Below are 18,834 nucleotides of genomic sequence, written 5' to 3'. Positions count from 1 at the left end.
GCGGACCGCCAGGCCATCCAATGGCCTGGGAGGACCTCGAGGGTCATTCCCCTCCATCGAACGGCCTAGGAGGTCCCTCCCAAGCCATTAAAGGGGACTCGAAGGCCCCTAATTCATCCATCTTTCGACCGAGAGTCCAGCAGCATGGGGAAACCTTTCCGGCGGCGACGAGAGCTACAGGAGGGTTGTGACAACCTCCTGTCTGTTCACGAAGCTCCGGAAGGTGACAGGAGAAGTCAGAGCATATTGGATTCACACCGAGACACAGGAAAAGAGCCAAGAAACCCCTAAACCAAAGCTTGGTGGCGGCGATCGACGCCGCCACTATTGCTCTTCAAATCAGGATGATTCAGGTATGTTTATGAATCTCTGCGGTTGAATTCTACACCCTGGATGCATTAGTTTTAAATCAATCTAGATAGAGATCAATTTTTTATTTAAATTTGGTATTATTATTGCTTATTAACCAACAACCCAATTATTAAAAACATCTCTATAGGCCAGTCCCTGTGGAGACGACCTTACTCTAACTATACATTTGATTAAGTTTATATCTTTTATCAAATTTATTTGATTGTAGGCAAATTAAATTTACAACGAAAAATACAAATTATTACGCAATTTGGTTCCATCAGTGACAACCAATTCAGCTATATCTATAGCACAAAATCCAGTTCAACATAATATTTTTAACAGGGGCTACCAAGACCATAGTTCTACCAACTTGTCAACAAGTTGGGCATGATTGACATTTATATCAAACTTGCAGGGGGGTGTTGATTAGATTCACTTCCTATACGTTTATTTATTGAATGTTTTCTTTGTTTTTCAACTATTTATCAGTAAATGGGCCACATGTTAAAAGTGGGATATGTCATTTTACTTCTTTTAATTAGTGTATGTGGGTCACGATAACAAGTAGCCAACTTGATCTTGTTTGACGGTACTTATTCCAAGAATAACTCATGTCATAAGCAGGGCCCACGAGATTATGTTATTGGCTGGTATTTTAAGCCAGCGAGATGGAATAGAAATTGTATTTTTGCTTATTCTAACCCTAGCTGACATGAGCATGTATGTTTCCACTAGGGAGAGTAGCATCCAAGGGAGATCGAAGAAGACATAGAACTAATTTATGTTTTGACAAAAATCATTAAAAAAGAATAAAATATATAAGTTCTTGTAAAGCATTAATTTTAATTTACTTGTTGAACAAAAAGTATCTTAACTTTTAGTAAGATACTAATAAGAGGTTGGGTTTTTAAGCCCCAGTATTGAGGGTAAACCATAAAAAATAATTTCTTAATGTAAAAAATTCTTGAGTGTCCCTATTAAAATGATATTTGGAAAGAACATCAAAATACTCAGATAAAAGTAACACTATATCCCCCTACCTACATGATGAGGATGTTTGATCCGACGACTATTCTGTGTAGGCAATAAAACGATATGATGGGTCCCCTTTAGGAAAATATTTACTAAATTAATTCATACTTAACTGTCAACCAGATTGAATCCAGTCAAAATTGTGTAAGTGGTCATTAGACATGACATACCAAAAACATCTTTTGGATGTATTGTTCTGTTTTGACTAAAAAAATGATACGATAATGTCCTTGCCCGAGGTAGTGAAAAATGAATTATATTACAATTTTTTTAATTCATAAAGGTATAATAGTTTATGATTACCGAGTTATTCCACGAATGTCGTGCGGATGAGGGATGGTGATAACCAATGCCAAAATAGGTTCCATGTAATGGTTAATTAAACCCCCTATATATATATATATGTGAAACATGTGAAATAGCTTGGCCCCTTACCTTGGTTGGTGACTCAATTTATTGATTGGGTTAAACCAATCCATGATTAATTAATATTTTTGTTAGATATATTTAATTATTTTGTTTAACCAGTAAATAGTTGTAAGGATAATGTAGGCGATGTCTAGAATAGTATGTGGGCTTAGAGGATTCATTGGAACATCAAATGGTATTCTTAAGTATAAGTGTGTTTTTTTATGAAAATAGTATATGTCAATTATAAAAGAACCCAAGGCTCTGAGTCAAACATATTGATGTAACACGAGGTGTCGGGATCGTACTGCTCGTGTCACACCACAAGGCACGGGTGAGAATGCGAGATGCAACAAGAATAAATGATGCGAAAGTTTTAAATCCCATGAGAAGTATGATGGAAACCTACTGATCTGGGAGTACTAGGACAGACAGACGACATGAGGTGTCGTGACACGGATGAGCTCCTAATGACCTGAGTGATCAGATTGAAGGCCGACGGAGTGGTCGACGATCACCGTCTATGAGTGTTCACGTCTGTCACCGATGAAGAGGGTCCCTAACACGAGTGTGGTGGATAATCCTATAAAATGTATAAACTCGAGGAAGCGGAGCAAGTGGAGAGGGCACTGAAAGATGTAATAATACTGTAAAAAAAAGGGAGGGGAGAAGTGACATGCGGACTGGGGCCCGGATGTTCGAGGTGGATCGCAACCACCATTGTCTAATATCTAAGGGATGACTCCATGGTCGACAAGGGCTGCGCAGACTGATGGTGAGAGTTATCAACGGATGACAACTGACCGTGGCTGGGAACAGTTGCACGACAACCGATGAAGAGTGCACACATTGGTCGCAAGCACCGGGTGGGGCGTAGCGACAATGGTCATGATCAGCAGGGAGAAGAGACCCGCTCGTTCCAAACAGGAGGGCACCACTGCTGACTTGGAGAGACCCAAAATGATGGTTGGGGATGAAGAGACCCAATGGCTCCAAAAAGATCCGCGGACAGAGGCAATCGCGGGCACTGGTGGGAGCCATGGAGGGATGGCGTCCGGCTTCATGCGGGGATGATCGTGGCCGGTCGCATTGGTCAGCCAGCAGTCGAGGTAGGTTGGTATAGATCCGGATCGTCCCGGACGTGGACGAAGGACGGGACCGGACGAACTTCGTCCCATCCTACATCTGACATAAGCTTAGGGACGAAGGACGAGACGGTTTTTTGTCCACCGACAAAAAATCCATCCTGTCCAATAATCTCGGGACAATTTTTCATCCCATCCAGTCCTCTCGAGACAAATTTTTGTCCCAAAATTCGTCACGGGATGAAAAAACACATTTTATATTTTTGATATATTATAATAGTTTATAATATATTATAAATTGTACTAGCAAGGCCACGTGGCAACATCTCAGCTGCCAGATGTGAATCCGGCAGTTTTCTGTCCAGATTCGTCCGTCCATCAACCAGAGACCTCCAGACGGACAATTTTTTTGTCCCACGGGATGAAAACTGTATCGTCCGGCGGTCCACGGATGAATTTTTGTCCCAAAATTTGTCCTTACCCTCATACGGGACGATTTTTTTGTCCCTCGACAAAAAAATCATCCCGCCTGTGTTCCTAATCTATAACGGTTGGGATGGCGCACTACGGACCGTATCAAACGATCCGGTGCAACAATAGGGTATCGAGGGGAAGGAGGTGAGGTCGTCGAGTGGTGGACGGTTGACGTGCGGCCGGTCAACTATCAGGGGGGGCTCCGCACACTCTCGAGCGAGAAGGGACCACCATAGACCAGGATGATCCGGAAATCAGTTGGTGGAGAGGCAACGACGGCCATGAGAGAGGGCTATGGGCAGTGACTTCCGCTGGGTTGTTGACTCGTGAATGGATTGCAGCGTGCGGCGGTGACCACGGTGTCTCGACAGACGGCCACTGAGACCAAATCAAGACCGCGGGGTGTCAAGAAGGTAGTCACGGCAGCACCCAGATGGAGAGATGATGACTGGCGTCTCCATTTGTATGCGACCCCTCGACGGTTGTTTGGCGATGATGGGGAACCTCGGCAGTTGCTGGACCCCGGTGTGTTCTCTCCACCATGAGGTAAACTAAAAAAGTCAGAAGAAAATACTATCCCTTCTTGGGAGGGAATAGTGGAGACCCCTGGTGCAACTCAACGAAGGTTTTTTCTTCTCCAAAAGTCTCCACAAATAAATATAACCCTACCCCCCCCCCCTCCTTATATAGTGAATGGGGGATGCGGTTGCCCTAGTGGGCTTCATTAGGGGAGATGTACAACAATGGACTCTCCCCTGGTGGTCTAAACAAAACACAACAAAAAAAAGTCAAACACGAGAGGCCCGTACAGGGGGGGGCCTCCATAAAGTCAAAGGAAATGAAACGTACCCGAGAGAGACAACGCTCGGAGGTTGCCGTCACGCTTGATATCAGAAATTTGGGTTCTTCATGTCGGCTTGGGCTTCGCAACACGGCTGTTGACGAACATGGGCTTGATCTTCCAGATGGTTCTCCATCACATACCCTTGCGAGCTTCTCACCATGCGTTGCAGCCCCTTCTTCATAAACCTCTCAACTCCCACTGTGATTAGAATGGTGAGAATATAATTTCAGATTTTTGTGGGGTTGATCCAGAAAAATAAAAGAGATCTGATGTGCCAAGGATTGCGGTGATACATCTAGAGGATGTTCACTTGCTTGTCTAGAGGTGCCTGATTGTAGGAGAAGAAATGACAGCGCATTTGACTATGTGAAAGTTGATTCAATTATCTTGTGTTCCAGTTTAGTTTCCAAGGTCTGGTTCAATCACATCTCTTCCATCTAGGAAATTTCATCTCAATCTATCGATCACTGCTGGACCAACAGTTCCATAGTAGGAAAGAAAAAAAATCAAATAAATTATGAAGAACTATAACTTTTAACTTGGTTTGGATATTCATTTACGAGAATCTAATATCGACCATAAATATTTGATAGAATTTTTTGAGGCATTACTTGTTTCTTGTGAACTTCCTTTCATATTTTCATTTGAATTATATAACCCCCTTCATTCTCATGTTAAATCAAGAGGGATGTACATAACATTAAAGACAATAAAATTCTTATACTTCTTATTTCACCATAACTAACAATTGTATAAACTTCAAATATGTAATCAGTTTAGATCATAAATTAATGTTGTATCTTTATAATTCACTATATCTTATATACCACAAAATTAAAATGACAAGATGACGTGTTAATTCACCAAAGACACATTCAAATCTCAATGTTGCTTTATGATGATAGAGTTATGATATGAAAATATTCAGTTCATGACAAGTAAAATGCAAGAACAGGTATTTTCTCATTTACAGCTTGATGGTGGGGAGAAGCATCTGTTCATATGGTATATGCCATTAAATAACCATGAACATTCATGTCAATAACATTTCCATGCCATTGGACGTTTCTTGTCATCAGGATTTTAGATTCCAATAAACTCAATTTTAATGAATAAAGTCTAATATCCGTATCATACATGGCTGATCAAGAAAGTAGAAAATTCCAGAAAAATGCATTTTCACCATGTTAAAATACACATACATCCATAAAGGATCTTCCATTTACTAATGTTCGCATAATTGGTACTAATAGGGTATTATTGGGCTAATAAGGCCCAAATTAACATATAAAACTAGCTATCTATTTATACATCTCTCTATCTATCTTTCTATCTATCCACGCTCTATGGAAAACCGTGGGGGGCGGCTACGAGCGGATCGATTGCAGTTTGATCGGCGATATGGTTGGGTGTAAGTTGCTCTTTCGCGCTCTAAGATTTCGCTAATTCGGTGATAAATCTTGAATCATACTGGGAACCCTTTGAAATATTTTGCGCTAGGTTTGCATATTGTTTTTTTTTTACTGTTTTTCCTTTAATTTCTGGTTCATCTTCCCAGGATTGATGAATGGAGGGAGCCCTCGGCGGAAGCATTGGCTGGAGGAAGAGGAATGTTAGTTTTCTTCGGCTCACCTCTAATCTTAGTTTAGTGGCGAGATTTTTGCTTTTGTTGATTTTGTTTTCTGGGTCTGAACGAATCTTCAGGTTCTGTATTTTACCAATTTTGAAGGCGCTGGCCGAAGTTTCTTCAAAATCGGTGAGATTTTTGTTCGTCCCTTGTTTGAATATTCATTGTGGATTGCAAATTTTCTCTGAAATGAAAATGGATGATGTTTTTTTGTTGAAATTCGTGATGGGAGAATCTTTGAATGCATGAAATTTGAGTTTGTACGAGTTTTAACTTAAAATTGACTGGCGAATTTCCAAGAACCGTCGTCTTGTCGTCGCAATCCAAAAAAAAAGGGATATCTTTGTCAAATTTTCTCGTCTTGTATGCGATTAGGAAATCAAGTACCTTAACTTTTAACTGTCTTTCTTCAAAACAAAAAAACAAAAGTTGTCAGTCATAAACGTCAATATTTTCTCCAATAATTCATCGATCAAAGGCTGCTTAGTTGATATGATTATCCGGCCAAGTCTTTTTTATGTTCTTTTTTTCTGTTTTTTATTAAACAGAAATGTGTAATATTTTGTGCCCCTCTATTGTCTTCGAATTAGAAATAATAAAAGCTATTCTAACGTATTTTACAGCTTCTTAGAAATATATGATAAATATTATAATATTTTTTATTAGCAAGAATCACGGTGCCATGTACGACCGACACCGAAGGTTGTGCTGTTAGACCGATCCAGCCATGTCCTGGATGCCACCCAGGAAGATTATATATATATATATATATATATATATATATATATATATATATATATATATAAGTTTAAAGTATGATAGAATTCGCCGTCGAGGATTATAAAAATTTCTTCGTATCCAAGTATTTTCGCCGCTGTTCACCCGTCTCTGGGTTTTTGCAGGCCGACTTGGCGGCGAGGTCAATAGTCAATGTCGTGGAAGAACGAGGACTGGTCAACAGGTTGACTGTAAGTCAACCCTCTGTTGACCTAGTGGAGGAGGACATTCAGAGTGCTCACCCAGTGGTGCATAGGATCAGCTTCCGGCGTTGACCCAGAATTGACCGGCTTTGCATTCTTTACCATATAGAAATTATGTGCTATATTTCAGGAATCATTAAAAAAACTAGAGAGAGAGGGAGGGAAATGAAGAGAGAGAAGGATGATTGACAGAAAGATAGATGAAGATATAGAGATCCAGAAAGATAGAAAGGGAGAAGAGGGGCAGAAACAGAGAGATAATACAGAAGAAGATGAGAGAGATAGAGAAAGAAAAGAAAAGAGAGGTAGGGAGGGAGAGAGACAGAGAAAGAGAGGATAGAGAGAGAGATATACAGAGTAATAAAGAGGGATAGAGAGTCATACAGAGGAGAGAGAGATACAGATAGAGTTATACAGAGGAGAGATAAAGAAACTCATACAGAGGGGGAGAGAGAGATACAGACAGAGTCATACAGAGGAGAGAGAGATACAGATAGAGTCAGACAGAGTAGAGAGATACAGATAAGAGTCATACAGAGAAGAGATTAAGAGAATTATACAGAGGAGAGAGATACAGACATAGTCATACAGAGGGAGAGAGATAAAGAGAATTATACCAAGGGAGAGAGAGAGAGAGATACAGAGAGCCATACAGAGGGGGAGAGAGAGATACAGAGAGTCATACAGCTGGAGAGAGAGAGAGATACAGATAGAGTCATACAGCGGGAGAGAGAGAGAGAGATACAGATAGAGTCATACAGCAGGAGAGAGAGATACAGATAGAGTCATACAGCGGGAGAGAGAGAGAGATACAGATAGAGTCATACAGAGGGGGAGAGAGATATACAGAGAGTCATACAGAGGGGGAGAGAGATACAGATGAGTCATATGGAGGGGGAGAGAGATACAGATAGAGTCATACAGAGGGAGAGAGATACAGAGAGAGTCAGAAGAGTCATACGGAGGGAGAGGGGGATACAGAGATAGTCATACAGAGTGGGAGAGAGAGATACAGAGAGAGGTTCATACGGAGGTAGAGAGGGATACAGCGAGAGAGCCATACAGAGGAAAATAGAGAGAGATACAGAGAGAGAGCCATACAAAGGAAGATAGAGAGAGATACAGAGAGAGAGCCATACAGAGGGAGAGAGAGAGATACAGAGAGAGTCATACTGAAGGAGAGAGAGAGACATACAAAGAGGGAGTCATACAGAGGGAGAGATAAATATAAAGAGACAGAGATAGAGAGAGAGACAAACAGATACATAGAGATATAGGGAAAGACGTGTAGAGAAGAAGAGAGAGACAAACAGAGACATAGAGAAGGGAGAGACATTGAGAGAGGAAGAGAGAGAGAGAGAGAGGCAAACAGAGACATAGAGATAGAGGGAGAGACATTGAGAGATGAAGAGAGAGAGACAAACAGAGACATAAAGATAGAGGGAGAGACATTGAGAGATGAAGAGAGAGAGAGACGAACAGAGACATAGAGAGACGAAGAGGGAGAGACATGTAGAGAAGAAGAGAGAGAGACAAACAGAGACATAGAGAGACGAAGAGAGAGAGACATTGAGAGACGAAGAGAGAGAGAGAGAGAGACAAACAGAGACATAGAGATAGAGGGAGAGACATTGAGAGATGAAGAGAGAGAGACGAACAGAGACATAGAGAGACGAAGAGGGAGAGACATGTAGAGAAGAAGAGAGAGAGACAAACAGAGACATAGAGAGACGAAGAGAGAGAGACATTGAGAGACGAAGAGAGAGAGAGAGACAAACAGAGACATAGAGAGAGAGGGAGAGACATAGAGAGATGGAGAGAGAGAGAGAGAGAGAGAGAGAGACAAACATAGACATAGAGAGACGAAGAGAGAGAGAGACAAACAGAGACATAGAGATAGAGGGAGAGACATTGAGAGATGAAGAGAGAGAGAGAGAGAGAGAGAGACAAACATAGACATAGAGAGACGAAGAGAGAGAGATATTGAGAGACGAAGAGAGAGAGAGACACACAAACAGAGACATCGAGATAGAGGGAGAGACATGGAGAGAAGAAGAGAGAGAGAGAGAGAGAGAGAGAGAGAAAGAGACAGAGATACGGGGAGAAACATAGAGAGACAAAGAGAGCGAGAGGGAGAGACAAACAAAGACATAGATAGAGAGAGACATACAGAGACTGAGAGAGAGAAAAACACAGAGAGAGACATACAGAGACAGATTGAGAGAAAGAAACATAGATAGAGACATACAGAGACAGAGAGAAAGAGACCTACAGAGACACAGAGAGAGCGAGAGACATAGAGAGAGACATACAGAGACAGAGAGAGAGAAACATAGAGAGATATACAGAGACAAATTGAGAGAAAGAAACATAGAGAGAGACATACAGAGACAGGGAGAGAGAGAGAATAATAGAGAGAGACATACTGAGACAGAGAGAGAGAGAGAGAAACATACAGAGACAGATTGAGAGAAAGAAACATAGAGAGAGAGACATATAGAGACAGATTGAGAGAAAGAAACATAGAGAGAGAGACATACAGAGACAGAGAGAGAGAGAAACATAGAGAGAGACGCACATAGACAGAAAGAGAGAAACATAGAAAGAGACATACAGAGACAGAGAGAGAGAAACATAGAGAGAGAGTCACATAGACAGAAAGAGAGAAACATAGAAAGAGACATACAGAGAGAGAGAGAGAGAGAGAGAGAGAGAGAGAAAGGCAGACAGCGACATGGAGATAAAGACACTTAGAGAGAGAGATACAGATCCATAGAGGATCTTACTTCTCTGGAAGGCGGAATGTTCACCAGAATATCCACAAGGAGACTACAAAACTCCTCACGATCGAAACTCCACTAGCACATCCCGATCACGCCACGCGTCACCCCGAGGTTCCTCCCAAGTCCTCACCGTTCTTCCATCTTCCCCCCTTCTTCTTCCAAACCCATCTCCCACAGACCAACCAACCTCGCTCTAAGCTCTCGCCATGGCTTCTTCCCCTCTTCTCTTCTCCCTTTTTCTTCAAAAACCCACCCTTTAAATCCGCCCCTGATGAGGCCAGCCCTCCTCTCTCCCTCTCCTCCTCTCTCTCTCCCCTTCAACGCCCGTCGCTCCTTCTTCTCCTTCTCCTTTCGATCTGGGTTTCTTCAGCGAAGCAGAAACCAGTTTTCGATCAAACCCATCTCTTCTCTCAGAGAAGCGAAGAAGCAAAAGTCTCAGAAGCTCGCCAGAGCTCGGGAGAAGAAGAAATTTCAGGATAAGTTCGTTTCTGAGGATGATGGGCACGGCTTATTTGGTGGGGATGTTTCCGTGAAGGGCACTGTTCTTGCTGGATTTTTGCTTGTTGGTGTCGTTGGAGGTTTCAGCGCTGCTGGGTATTTCTACAAGGACCAGATTAACGATTTTCTCACCCATTTTACTGAGGTGATCGAAGGTGTGTCTCGTTAGTAGCTCCTTGGACATTGTGGGTTTGATAATTCGTTGGAATTTCTTTTTTTTGATGGGGATGAGGTGATGATCTTGGCTTCTTTCTCTTTAATAGTGAATAAAGGGCGTAAATTTTAATCTTAATCGTTGAAATAAAAAAACAAGTGATTTTTAAACGTGAAGAATCCTATGAAAATTTCTCATTTTAGTAAAAAAAACTCTTGTGGGGAAGATTGTATTATGTCGATTAAATGACATTTTATGTTTTTATTTATCCCCTCTTTTCCTAGGCGATTAGCCGGATAATATGGAGGAAACTTTTTCAGTTCCTCGTTTGAGTAGATTTTCTGATAGCGGGTTTAGAATCGTATGAGTAATTTTTTGTTTTTATAACATCATTTGTATATTTTCTGTAATTTTTCTTTTCCGTCGACTGCTGTTATTAAATGCTGATGATATGCCCTCGGGTATTAGGCTATGGACCTGCAGGATATGCCTTATTTGTGGCAGTCTATACCGGGCTTGAGGTGAGATAAGCTGTTTTTTTTTAAATTAAGATCTTTCATTTTCTCTCTGTTCATGATGCAATTTTTTCCACTTCGAAGAAACCCTATATTCCTAGAAAACTCTGATCTTTTTTTCTTCCAATTCTGCATCATGAGCAAGACTGAAAGAAGACCTTTGAAATGGCATTTCAACGGGTTTAGTCCAGAAATAAATGAAAGTGGTGGCATTTTTTTCGGAAGATAGTGGTGGCACATTATTAAATGAATACCATTCTTTTTCCCTCCATGCTCGAGAATTGAATGTTGTGTTGGTGATATTGAAGTCTCTCCCTTCATGATGCATTTTTTTGCTTTGCGAAAAGACTCCATGCTGTCAATTAGAAAGAAATTGAAATGGCATCCCATTATTCATCATGATCCAACCTGAAACAAAGACCTTTCCGATGATATTTCCATGGTTTATCTGTAGGAATAAATTGTAATGGTATATATTGTTCTTACCAATTCTTCAATGAATATTATTATTTTTTCCCTTTCTTCACGAGGCTTGAATATATTGTTGGTGAAATTGAGGACTCTCTTCCTCGATGATGTAATTATTCTCAGTACAAAGAAACTCAATGTTCCTAGAAAACCTTCGTCCTCCATCATGATCCAGGCTGAAAAAAGACCTTCCGAATCATAACTCGTCGGTTTTTGTAAAAATGAATTGAATTTATATCTCTTTAATACACAAAGGTTATTCTTTAAAAGTTCTTTAGCGGACATCTGCTGCTGTTTTCACAGATTATCGCGCTGCCCGCGATTCCCTTGACAATGTCGGCTGGCCTCCTGTTCGGCACTCTTACTGGCACCATCCTTGTTTCTATCAGTGGAACGGTAAGGAAAATTTTCTTTCCTGGATCACATAAATAAATAAATTTTTCTCGGGCTTGATCTTTGACCTACAAGTCAATTCATTTATTGGTGCAGTTAGCTGCCTCTGCCGCATTTCTCATCGCCAGATACTTTGCCCGTGACCGAGTTCTTAAATTAGTAGAGGGCAATGAAAAATTTATGGCTATTGACAGAGCAATTGGGGAAAATGGGTTCAAAGTTGTGGCCCTGCTGCGCCTAAGTCCGTTGCTTCCATTTGCTGTTGGAAATTACCTATATGGGTTGACTTCAGTAGAGTTTCTGCCCTATGTCCTGGGAAGGTTAGTAAGAGTTCCCTTGTCATTTCTCAAAACTATTTTTCAGTAAGAGTTCATATCAGTTCATAGAAGCAAAAAATTTGAATGAGAGAGCTATAAAGTGAGTTAATTGGTGCTAGACAAGTTGGGAGGATACATCTTGGCGTTATTAAACCTTCTCAATTCCCAATTTCGATGGAAATGGGAAAATTATATTATCTAACGATGAATGAAATACAAAATCCCACTTTTCAAAAAAAAAATGAAATACAAAATCCCCTTTAATTATTAAAATTCAGGGGAATTACTGCTGGCCTCTTTTTCCTATCGCCCAATGTTTATTTCTTGTGTTTTAGTTGGTTGGGGATGCTTCCTGGGACGTGGGCGTATGTCAGTGCCGGCGCATTTGGGAGAGCTATAATTGTAAGCTGCTTTACTATATTTAATTCTTTCTGCCAGTCTAATCATTATTAGGAAAAAAAGAAAAAAAAGACCTCATAAAGTTTCTGATAACCCATACTCACGTGGTCTTATATTTTCTTCGTTCTACCTGTCTTATTGGAAAAAAGGCAACAAAAATCTTCTCAAAATTTCTCATGACTGGCTAGCCCTAGATAATCTTTTGTCTTCTTTATGTCGGTCTTATTATTATCAAGAGAAAGAGAAGTCCTTTTTAAAGCTTCTAATTATCATGATAATATATTTTTCTCTCTGCCACTATCATCAAGAAAAAATAGGAAAAAGACCTCTTAAAGTTTCTAATATCGACACATCCGTGATAATGATTTCTTTGCTGAGCCGGTCTTATCATTACCTTGAAAAAATAGTAGAAAAATACCTCCTGAAATAGTGGCATTGTTTTTTCTTTCGTCTGCCGGTCTCATGGTTATCTAGAGAAAAAAGGCTTCTCAAAGTTTCCCAGTATCAAAATATGCTCATAATGATATTGTTCTCCTTTAAATGATTCCCTAAAATAATTATTACAAATTTTCCTCATTTGGCAGCAGGAAGAATCAGGGGAAGGATTACCAGGAGGAAATGGTCAGTTAATTACTTTAGGCATCGGTCTCTTTATCACCGTTTTTGCTGCATCTTATGTTACACGGCTAGCAAAGGTACCAATTAAATTTAATGTTTATTGTAATATAACATATTTCAAGAGTTTAAAATTGTGTTAGTTGTCTTGTAATGAAATTTACTCCAACGTCCTCCAGCCGTAAACTCAAATAAACGGATCCGAGATTTAACCAAAACTCAGGACTTTTAGATGATGGGTTTTTTTGGATTTTAAAATTATTTTAAATCTTAGAAATTACTCCAGTAAACTTCAATGAATAGCTTATTCACCAATTAATAGGAATTAGAAGTGATGACGAAAATTTTAGGAGTTTAAAATAGTTATCGTGTAGAAAATTTAGTTGTAAATTGGCTCTTAGATTTATTTGTTTTTTAAAATGAATGGTTTGCTGAACGGATTTTGTGAGATTCTATTCAACCCAAATTTGGGTTTATAGTTTTGGCTGCGGCAGTTTTACATGTCAGAGATCGTCTCTCTTTGATGCAGGATGCTATTAAAGACATCTGAGTAGGCAACGACTCCTAAATGGGCTATGGAGTAAGGCAATTTACATATTTCTTGTAAAATCTGCGATATTTTGAGCTATCTCTCTCTATTCATGTCAATTCCTGATGAGTCATGTATCTCTCTCTATTCATGACAAGCGAGGAGAGATGAGAGAGAAACACAATTAAGTTGGCATCCACTCCTAAAATGGGAAATGGAGTAAGGAAGTTTACATATTTCTTGTAAAATTTGGATAAATTTTGATCTATTTCTCTCTATATTCGTGTCAATTCTTGATGAACCATCTATTCATCTCAATTCTGAGGAATTTTGAGCTATGCTAGGGTGACATGCAAGGAGAGATGAAAGGGAGATAGTCCATTTCATGGATTTAACAAAGGAAGATAACAATCCCACTTTCACTTGACAGAAAAAGGGAGAGTCCAATACTGCAACCAAGTTGAATAGTCGGAAAGTAGCCCCCCCCCCCCAACTTTCACTTTCAGCCCAATACAGCATGAGCAGATGAATTTTGACCACTCAGACAATGAAAAAGTCAATCTTCCGACAGAAATCGACAATTTTCAATCTCACCCCCTTCAGTTTCAGACAGCTGTCTGGGCCCGAACGATATTCTCCAACGATACGACCAACAAATCAAATCACGTCGAGATAAGATTGCACAAAAACGTCAGAATCTCGTCTTAAAAAGTTAAGAAAAGAGTAATTTCTACGAGATAAAATCGCACCAGAACACCAAAGGATGCCTCATTTGGTTGAACAAGAAGACGAGAAATTTCTGCAAGATAAGCTCGAATAAGAACATCAAAACCTTGCTTCGAATGATATATTTTTTAAAGGAATGACAGTTTCTACAAGATAAGATCCCACAAGAACATCAAGACCTTGCCTTATCCTTTTAGTAGAAAGACAGCGAATTCTACAGCATAGGATTGCACATGAAAAACAAAACCTCCCCACAAAGTTCTACAAGAAAAGATCACACGAGACGTCAAAACCTTGTCTGAAATGGTTACAATCAAAAGAAGAGTGATTTCAACAGCATAAGATCACACAAGCACCACGCCAAAACCTTGCCACAAATAGTGGAAGAAGACAAAGAATAGCTCTTTCAACAAGATAAGATCGCACAAGAACATCAAAACCTTGCCATAAATGGTTAAAAAAAAAAGGAAGAGCAATTTCTACAAGATTCCCAGCTTTCCCTCTCCAACAAACGAGGAACAAGAAGGCCAGGAAATGGGATGGGATGCAGAGGACTTAGCTGAGAGGACAAGCAGAATCAGGCCAGAGGAGAAGAAGAATCCTCTTCTAGATCATGGTCCTGAAAGAGATGGAGCCGCGCTTAGTGGACACATCTGAGCTCCTGTCAGGCTCCAGCCGAAGGACGAGGCTCTGGTTATTCGCCATTAGACGGGCGGCATCACCGTAATAATCGTCGAACGGCACCTCCTCAAGGTCAAAACCCACAGCTTCCCTGATGGCCAAGGAATCAGACACCGGGTAGAAGACCAGCACCGACACGGCAGCCGCCATGCAAACGAGCTGCGCCAAGAATGCCAGAAAAACCAGGGCCTCGAAGGCGGCTCCGCCGGGCGCCGGCAAGACCGAGAGGCTGAGGAAGACGATCCTCAGCACGAGCAACACGTCGACGAGGACGATGAACACACCGATGCGCCGTCTCAGCCTCCTGTTCACTGCTAGAGACAGGATCTTGGCGCCGGCGCACGAGGCGTAAATGAGCAGGCCCAGGTCCAGGAAGCCGAGCAGCGCCGTACTGAAGAGGGGATAAGTGCAGGCGCCGCCGCCATTCCCGACGGCGTCTGTCGAGCTCCAGCTGCTCCAGAAATACGCGGCGAGCTTGACCCGGACGTGATTGTCGCGGTTAAGAACACTCGGGCCGAGGAAGACGATACCCAGTTGAAGGATGAAGACTGGAACTGATAGCAGAATTGCCCAGCTGATGGTCTTGCCATTCCAGTGGCGGCTCAGGGCGCCAAGCTCCTTCCTCTGCAGCGATGCCCGGAGAAGGAAGATCATGATGAACAGCATGGCGGGCTCGGCAAAACCGACATTCGAGACGATGTAGAATTTGCAGGTGTGCTTCTGCCATGGAGGGGATTCAGAGAGAGGGCTTCCACTGATTCTCAGGAGACTTAACCGGATGATCTCCCAGATGCTCCACCAGATCGCCACCGACGAGAAGGCGATACGGGTCGCCCAAGGACCGTTGAAGTATCCAAGCTGAAGGAGAGTTTGCTTCTGGATCTGCCGGCGAAAGTGGGCAGTGTAGAAGATGCAGAGCGCGGCGAGGACGACGAAGGGCGAGACGAGAGCGATGGTGACCGCACCGAAAGCTTCGGCGGCGGGTCCCGTCTGGGGCATCACCTGAAGCACAGGTTCTTCTTGTGCTCTTCTCCAGCATCCATGCCAAGGGAAGATACCCACTCTTTCCCCTTCAAATTTTGTTGCTTTGGTCGCAATTCTGTGAATTTGTGAGAAGTAAAGATCGCCCACATCTTGGGATGGAAGACATGGTTCTGGACCGGTTCAAACCGGAGAAAAACGCGGTGTTTGTTCTTCAAACATCATCTGAAAGAGATTTGGCAAACGAGAAGTCAGACGAGAATACACTCGGTATGACTAGACTAGATCCAACGTCAAGCCGTCATCAGACCGGAAGGTGACTTTGACGTTTCTTCAAAGAAAATACAGTCAGAAACGGCAACACTGATGGAAGTTTGCAAGTACATCACGCTAAATAACACACTTAATGACCGCTTCTTAACAGAGAAGAGACGCGATTTCTACGGATGAATAGTGGTTTAAAGGGCAAAAGCAAAATACAAAAGTGGGCTGCCGGAATTTCGTTCTAAGAATTCCCCAGACCCGCAAAACCCGGATCTTTTATAGATAAATAAAGTTGTCGGTTCTATAATCCTCAAAGGCAGTTCTACAAGCTCAGAGTAGATTGATTGGTATGAACAAATTTTCCTAGCGCAAGTAACTTATCAGGTTCACCAAGCAAGCTCCAAGAAGATTACCACCAAAAAAAACCTCCACCAACGCCACTACTGTACAATTAAAAAAAACGATACGAATTGAATCGATCTGAAACCAAAACCAAAACAGCAACACAAAAAAAACCAAGAAATAGGAATTACCCAGTCGAAAGAATCAATCCGTCGCCGGCATTCAAGACTCAGAACTTCTTGAAACCCTAGTTTCGGGACGATCCCGACGCCAATTCCTGATAACATACAAGAAGAAAACGCGCCTTTCCGCCTGCTCCAACGAGATCACAATATTTCGACAGCATCAATCCTCTCAGATCGACTCTCGGATAGTTCCTCGACGTTTGCTCACTCGGAGAAGTCTAAGAAAGTAGAAACGTAGAGATAGAGAGAGATAGAGAGAGAGAAGTACTGGCTGGTGACAGGCTGTCTCCAGCTGTTTCCAGGTGGTTCGGATCCAATCGAATACCGGTGTAGAGAAACAGACAAAAGGATCCGACCCGAAATCTCTGGATCCGACAACTGACTGTTAGAATACTAGGCCCAGTAGGAAAACCCTACCCCTGGTCAAATCACAGGGGTAAAATTGTCAAATGTTCTTATCACGCCATCGTGGTGGGATGATAATGATGATAATGATGATGATGATGATGATGACAATGATGGTAAATTGCATGTGTGACATCTACGGACGATGACGCCGTTGTTTACCATGTTTTTTTTATTGGTCAATTTTGTATTGAAATCCACTGTTTAATTCACATTATCATGGAAAGTTGGGGAAAGATGTCGAGCAGTGACTGAGCGGGCTGGATAGTCTCTCTGGCAAGGAAGAGAGAAATAGTGACAGCCAATTCCGAGACCCAAGCAGAAGGTGACTATCACATTGTCGATTGGCGAGTGGTGTATGTGGGACAGAATGGTGAATGGTGGACAGAGACTTTCATGCAGAAATGGGAATGAGAGGAAATCACCGGGGTAAATTTGTTAAATATTGATATCTGGAAAGTTAGGGATTGGTAGTCGATGTCCTTCCATCTACATAGTCAATAATGATGACGATAGTGATGACGATGAAGGTCAATTGCATGTAGGACGTTGTTGGGCGATGACGACCAAGGGTTACCGATGGGCGACGTTGATGCCATCATATCAGATGATGAGTTTATAATTTGTAGTTCATTGGTCAATTTTATTTAGAAATTCATTGCTTTATTCACAAAATCATGTCGAGTTGGGGCAAGATGTCAAGCAGCGACTAGGCAGGTTGGATTGTCATTCCAATGATGAAGAGAGAAATAGTGACAGCCAATTCCGGGATATAAGCAGGAGGTGACGATTAAGAGAGAAATAGTGACAGCCAATTCCGGGATCTAAGCAGGAGGTGAGTGGTGATGTTCTCTGGGTAGGATGGCAAATAGTGGAGCCAGACTCCGGTTAGGACTGGGAACGATAGAGACAGAGTCCGAGCAAAACTGATGGATGGCAAACTTGACTTCCATTTTTACTCTGAGATCGGACTGATGGAATCGCTACCGTTATTTTTTCATTGACATTGTGAATGATGATAAATTTTAGGGACTCCACATATGAATAATGTTGATGCTTTTTGACGACGACAACGTTGTCGACGTCTGTCCCTTGATGTAGATGTCAAGTGTCATTGTCAAGACGTGATGATCCCTCGGGTTTTGGTCAGTGACATATGGTAAGCTGAATTTTATAGTTATTAACTAGGTCAACTATTATCGTTGTTTGTAATCAACTTATACAATAATATTTATAATGAACCCTCTATCTTAAGATGTACGTGATGAATAGACAGGTAGTCCACGGGGAAGCAAAGTTTTAGGATTTAATTCAAGATAATTAGAATGGATTTTTAAGAGATTTAATCCTGATTAGATATGATATTCAGGGAAGATCAGGTCTCCAAAATTAAAAAGGGATCATCTCTATTGATTTCTTTTTAAAATAAAAGATAGATCCTAAGATAACATGAGGGAACAAATTAGAGAAGATGGAGCTAGGAGAGATGAGAGAATATGAAGAGAATATAATTCATCACTTCCTTCAACCTGATCCGTCAAACAAGATCTAGAATCAGAGGTGTAATGAGATAAGAAGAGTACTTAATATAGGGTTTTAAAATAATAATAGTCGGTGAAGAATGTAGAGATTTAGAGGGAGGGAAGGGACAGATAATCTATCTATTGTTTAGGGTATTTTATGTCTGATAATAGGATCTGATCATTAGCTAACTTCCTTCTTCAATCAAGACAAGAGCTAGCACATTTTGCCCTAGCCAAGGCGATTTAGAAGAA

General features: G+C 41.3%; 3 protein-coding genes across 7 annotated transcripts; 2 read left to right on the top strand and 1 right to left on the bottom strand.

The window, feature by feature from the left end:
* The first annotated feature begins 5,533 nt into the window (after nucleotides 1–5,533).
* On the top strand, nucleotides 5,534–6,926 carry LOC144711238 (uncharacterized). Its single transcript, XM_078585175.1, has 4 exons — nucleotides 5,534–5,608; nucleotides 5,756–5,809; nucleotides 5,902–5,953; nucleotides 6,727–6,926. The coding sequence occupies exons 1-4, from the start codon at nucleotides 5,544–5,546 to the stop codon at nucleotides 6,874–6,876; spliced, it is 321 nt and encodes a 106-aa protein (XP_078441301.1). The 5' UTR covers nucleotides 5,534–5,543; the 3' UTR covers nucleotides 6,877–6,926.
* A 2,719-nt stretch (nucleotides 6,927–9,645) lies between these two features.
* LOC144711237 (uncharacterized) lies at nucleotides 9,646–13,751 on the top strand. 4 transcript variants are annotated; one of them, XM_078585174.1, is made up of 7 exons: nucleotides 9,646–10,240; nucleotides 10,708–10,760; nucleotides 11,526–11,618; nucleotides 11,712–11,935; nucleotides 12,268–12,334; nucleotides 12,919–12,952; nucleotides 13,476–13,751. In XM_078585174.1, exons 1-7 carry the CDS (start codon nucleotides 9,859–9,861, stop codon nucleotides 13,484–13,486), a joined length of 864 nt encoding a protein of 287 aa, XP_078441300.1. In that variant the 5' UTR covers nucleotides 9,646–9,858; the 3' UTR covers nucleotides 13,487–13,751. The 4 variants fall into 4 exon arrangements, with proteins under 4 accessions (XP_078441300.1, XP_078441298.1, XP_078441299.1 ...); XM_078585172.1 differs by having other exon boundaries at nucleotides 9,648–10,240; nucleotides 12,919–13,026; XM_078585173.1 differs by having other exon boundaries at nucleotides 9,648–10,240; nucleotides 12,916–12,952.
* An 870-nt stretch (nucleotides 13,752–14,621) lies between these two features.
* LOC144711236 (plasminogen activator inhibitor) lies at nucleotides 14,622–16,886 on the bottom strand. 2 transcript variants are annotated; one of them, XM_078585170.1, is made up of 3 exons: nucleotides 16,661–16,886; nucleotides 16,541–16,570; nucleotides 14,622–16,088 (listed from the first exon to the last, which is right to left on the bottom strand). In XM_078585170.1, exon 3 carries the CDS (start codon nucleotides 15,879–15,881, stop codon nucleotides 14,808–14,810), a length of 1,074 nt encoding a protein of 357 aa, XP_078441296.1. In that variant the 5' UTR covers nucleotides 15,882–16,088; nucleotides 16,541–16,570; nucleotides 16,661–16,886; the 3' UTR covers nucleotides 14,622–14,807. The 2 variants fall into 2 exon arrangements, with proteins under 2 accessions (XP_078441296.1, XP_078441294.1); XM_078585168.1 differs by lacking the exon at nucleotides 16,541–16,570.
* Between the last annotated feature and the right edge of the window lie 1,948 nt (nucleotides 16,887–18,834).

The sequence above is a fragment of the Wolffia australiana genome, chromosome 13, assembly GCF_029677425.1.
Source record: "Wolffia australiana isolate 7733 chromosome 13, ASM2967742v1".
In the NCBI taxonomy this organism is placed as follows: domain Eukaryota; kingdom Viridiplantae; phylum Streptophyta; class Magnoliopsida; order Alismatales; family Araceae; genus Wolffia; species Wolffia australiana.
Note: the sequence above shows the minus strand (reverse complement) of the source record. Positions and strands in the feature narration are given on the sequence as shown.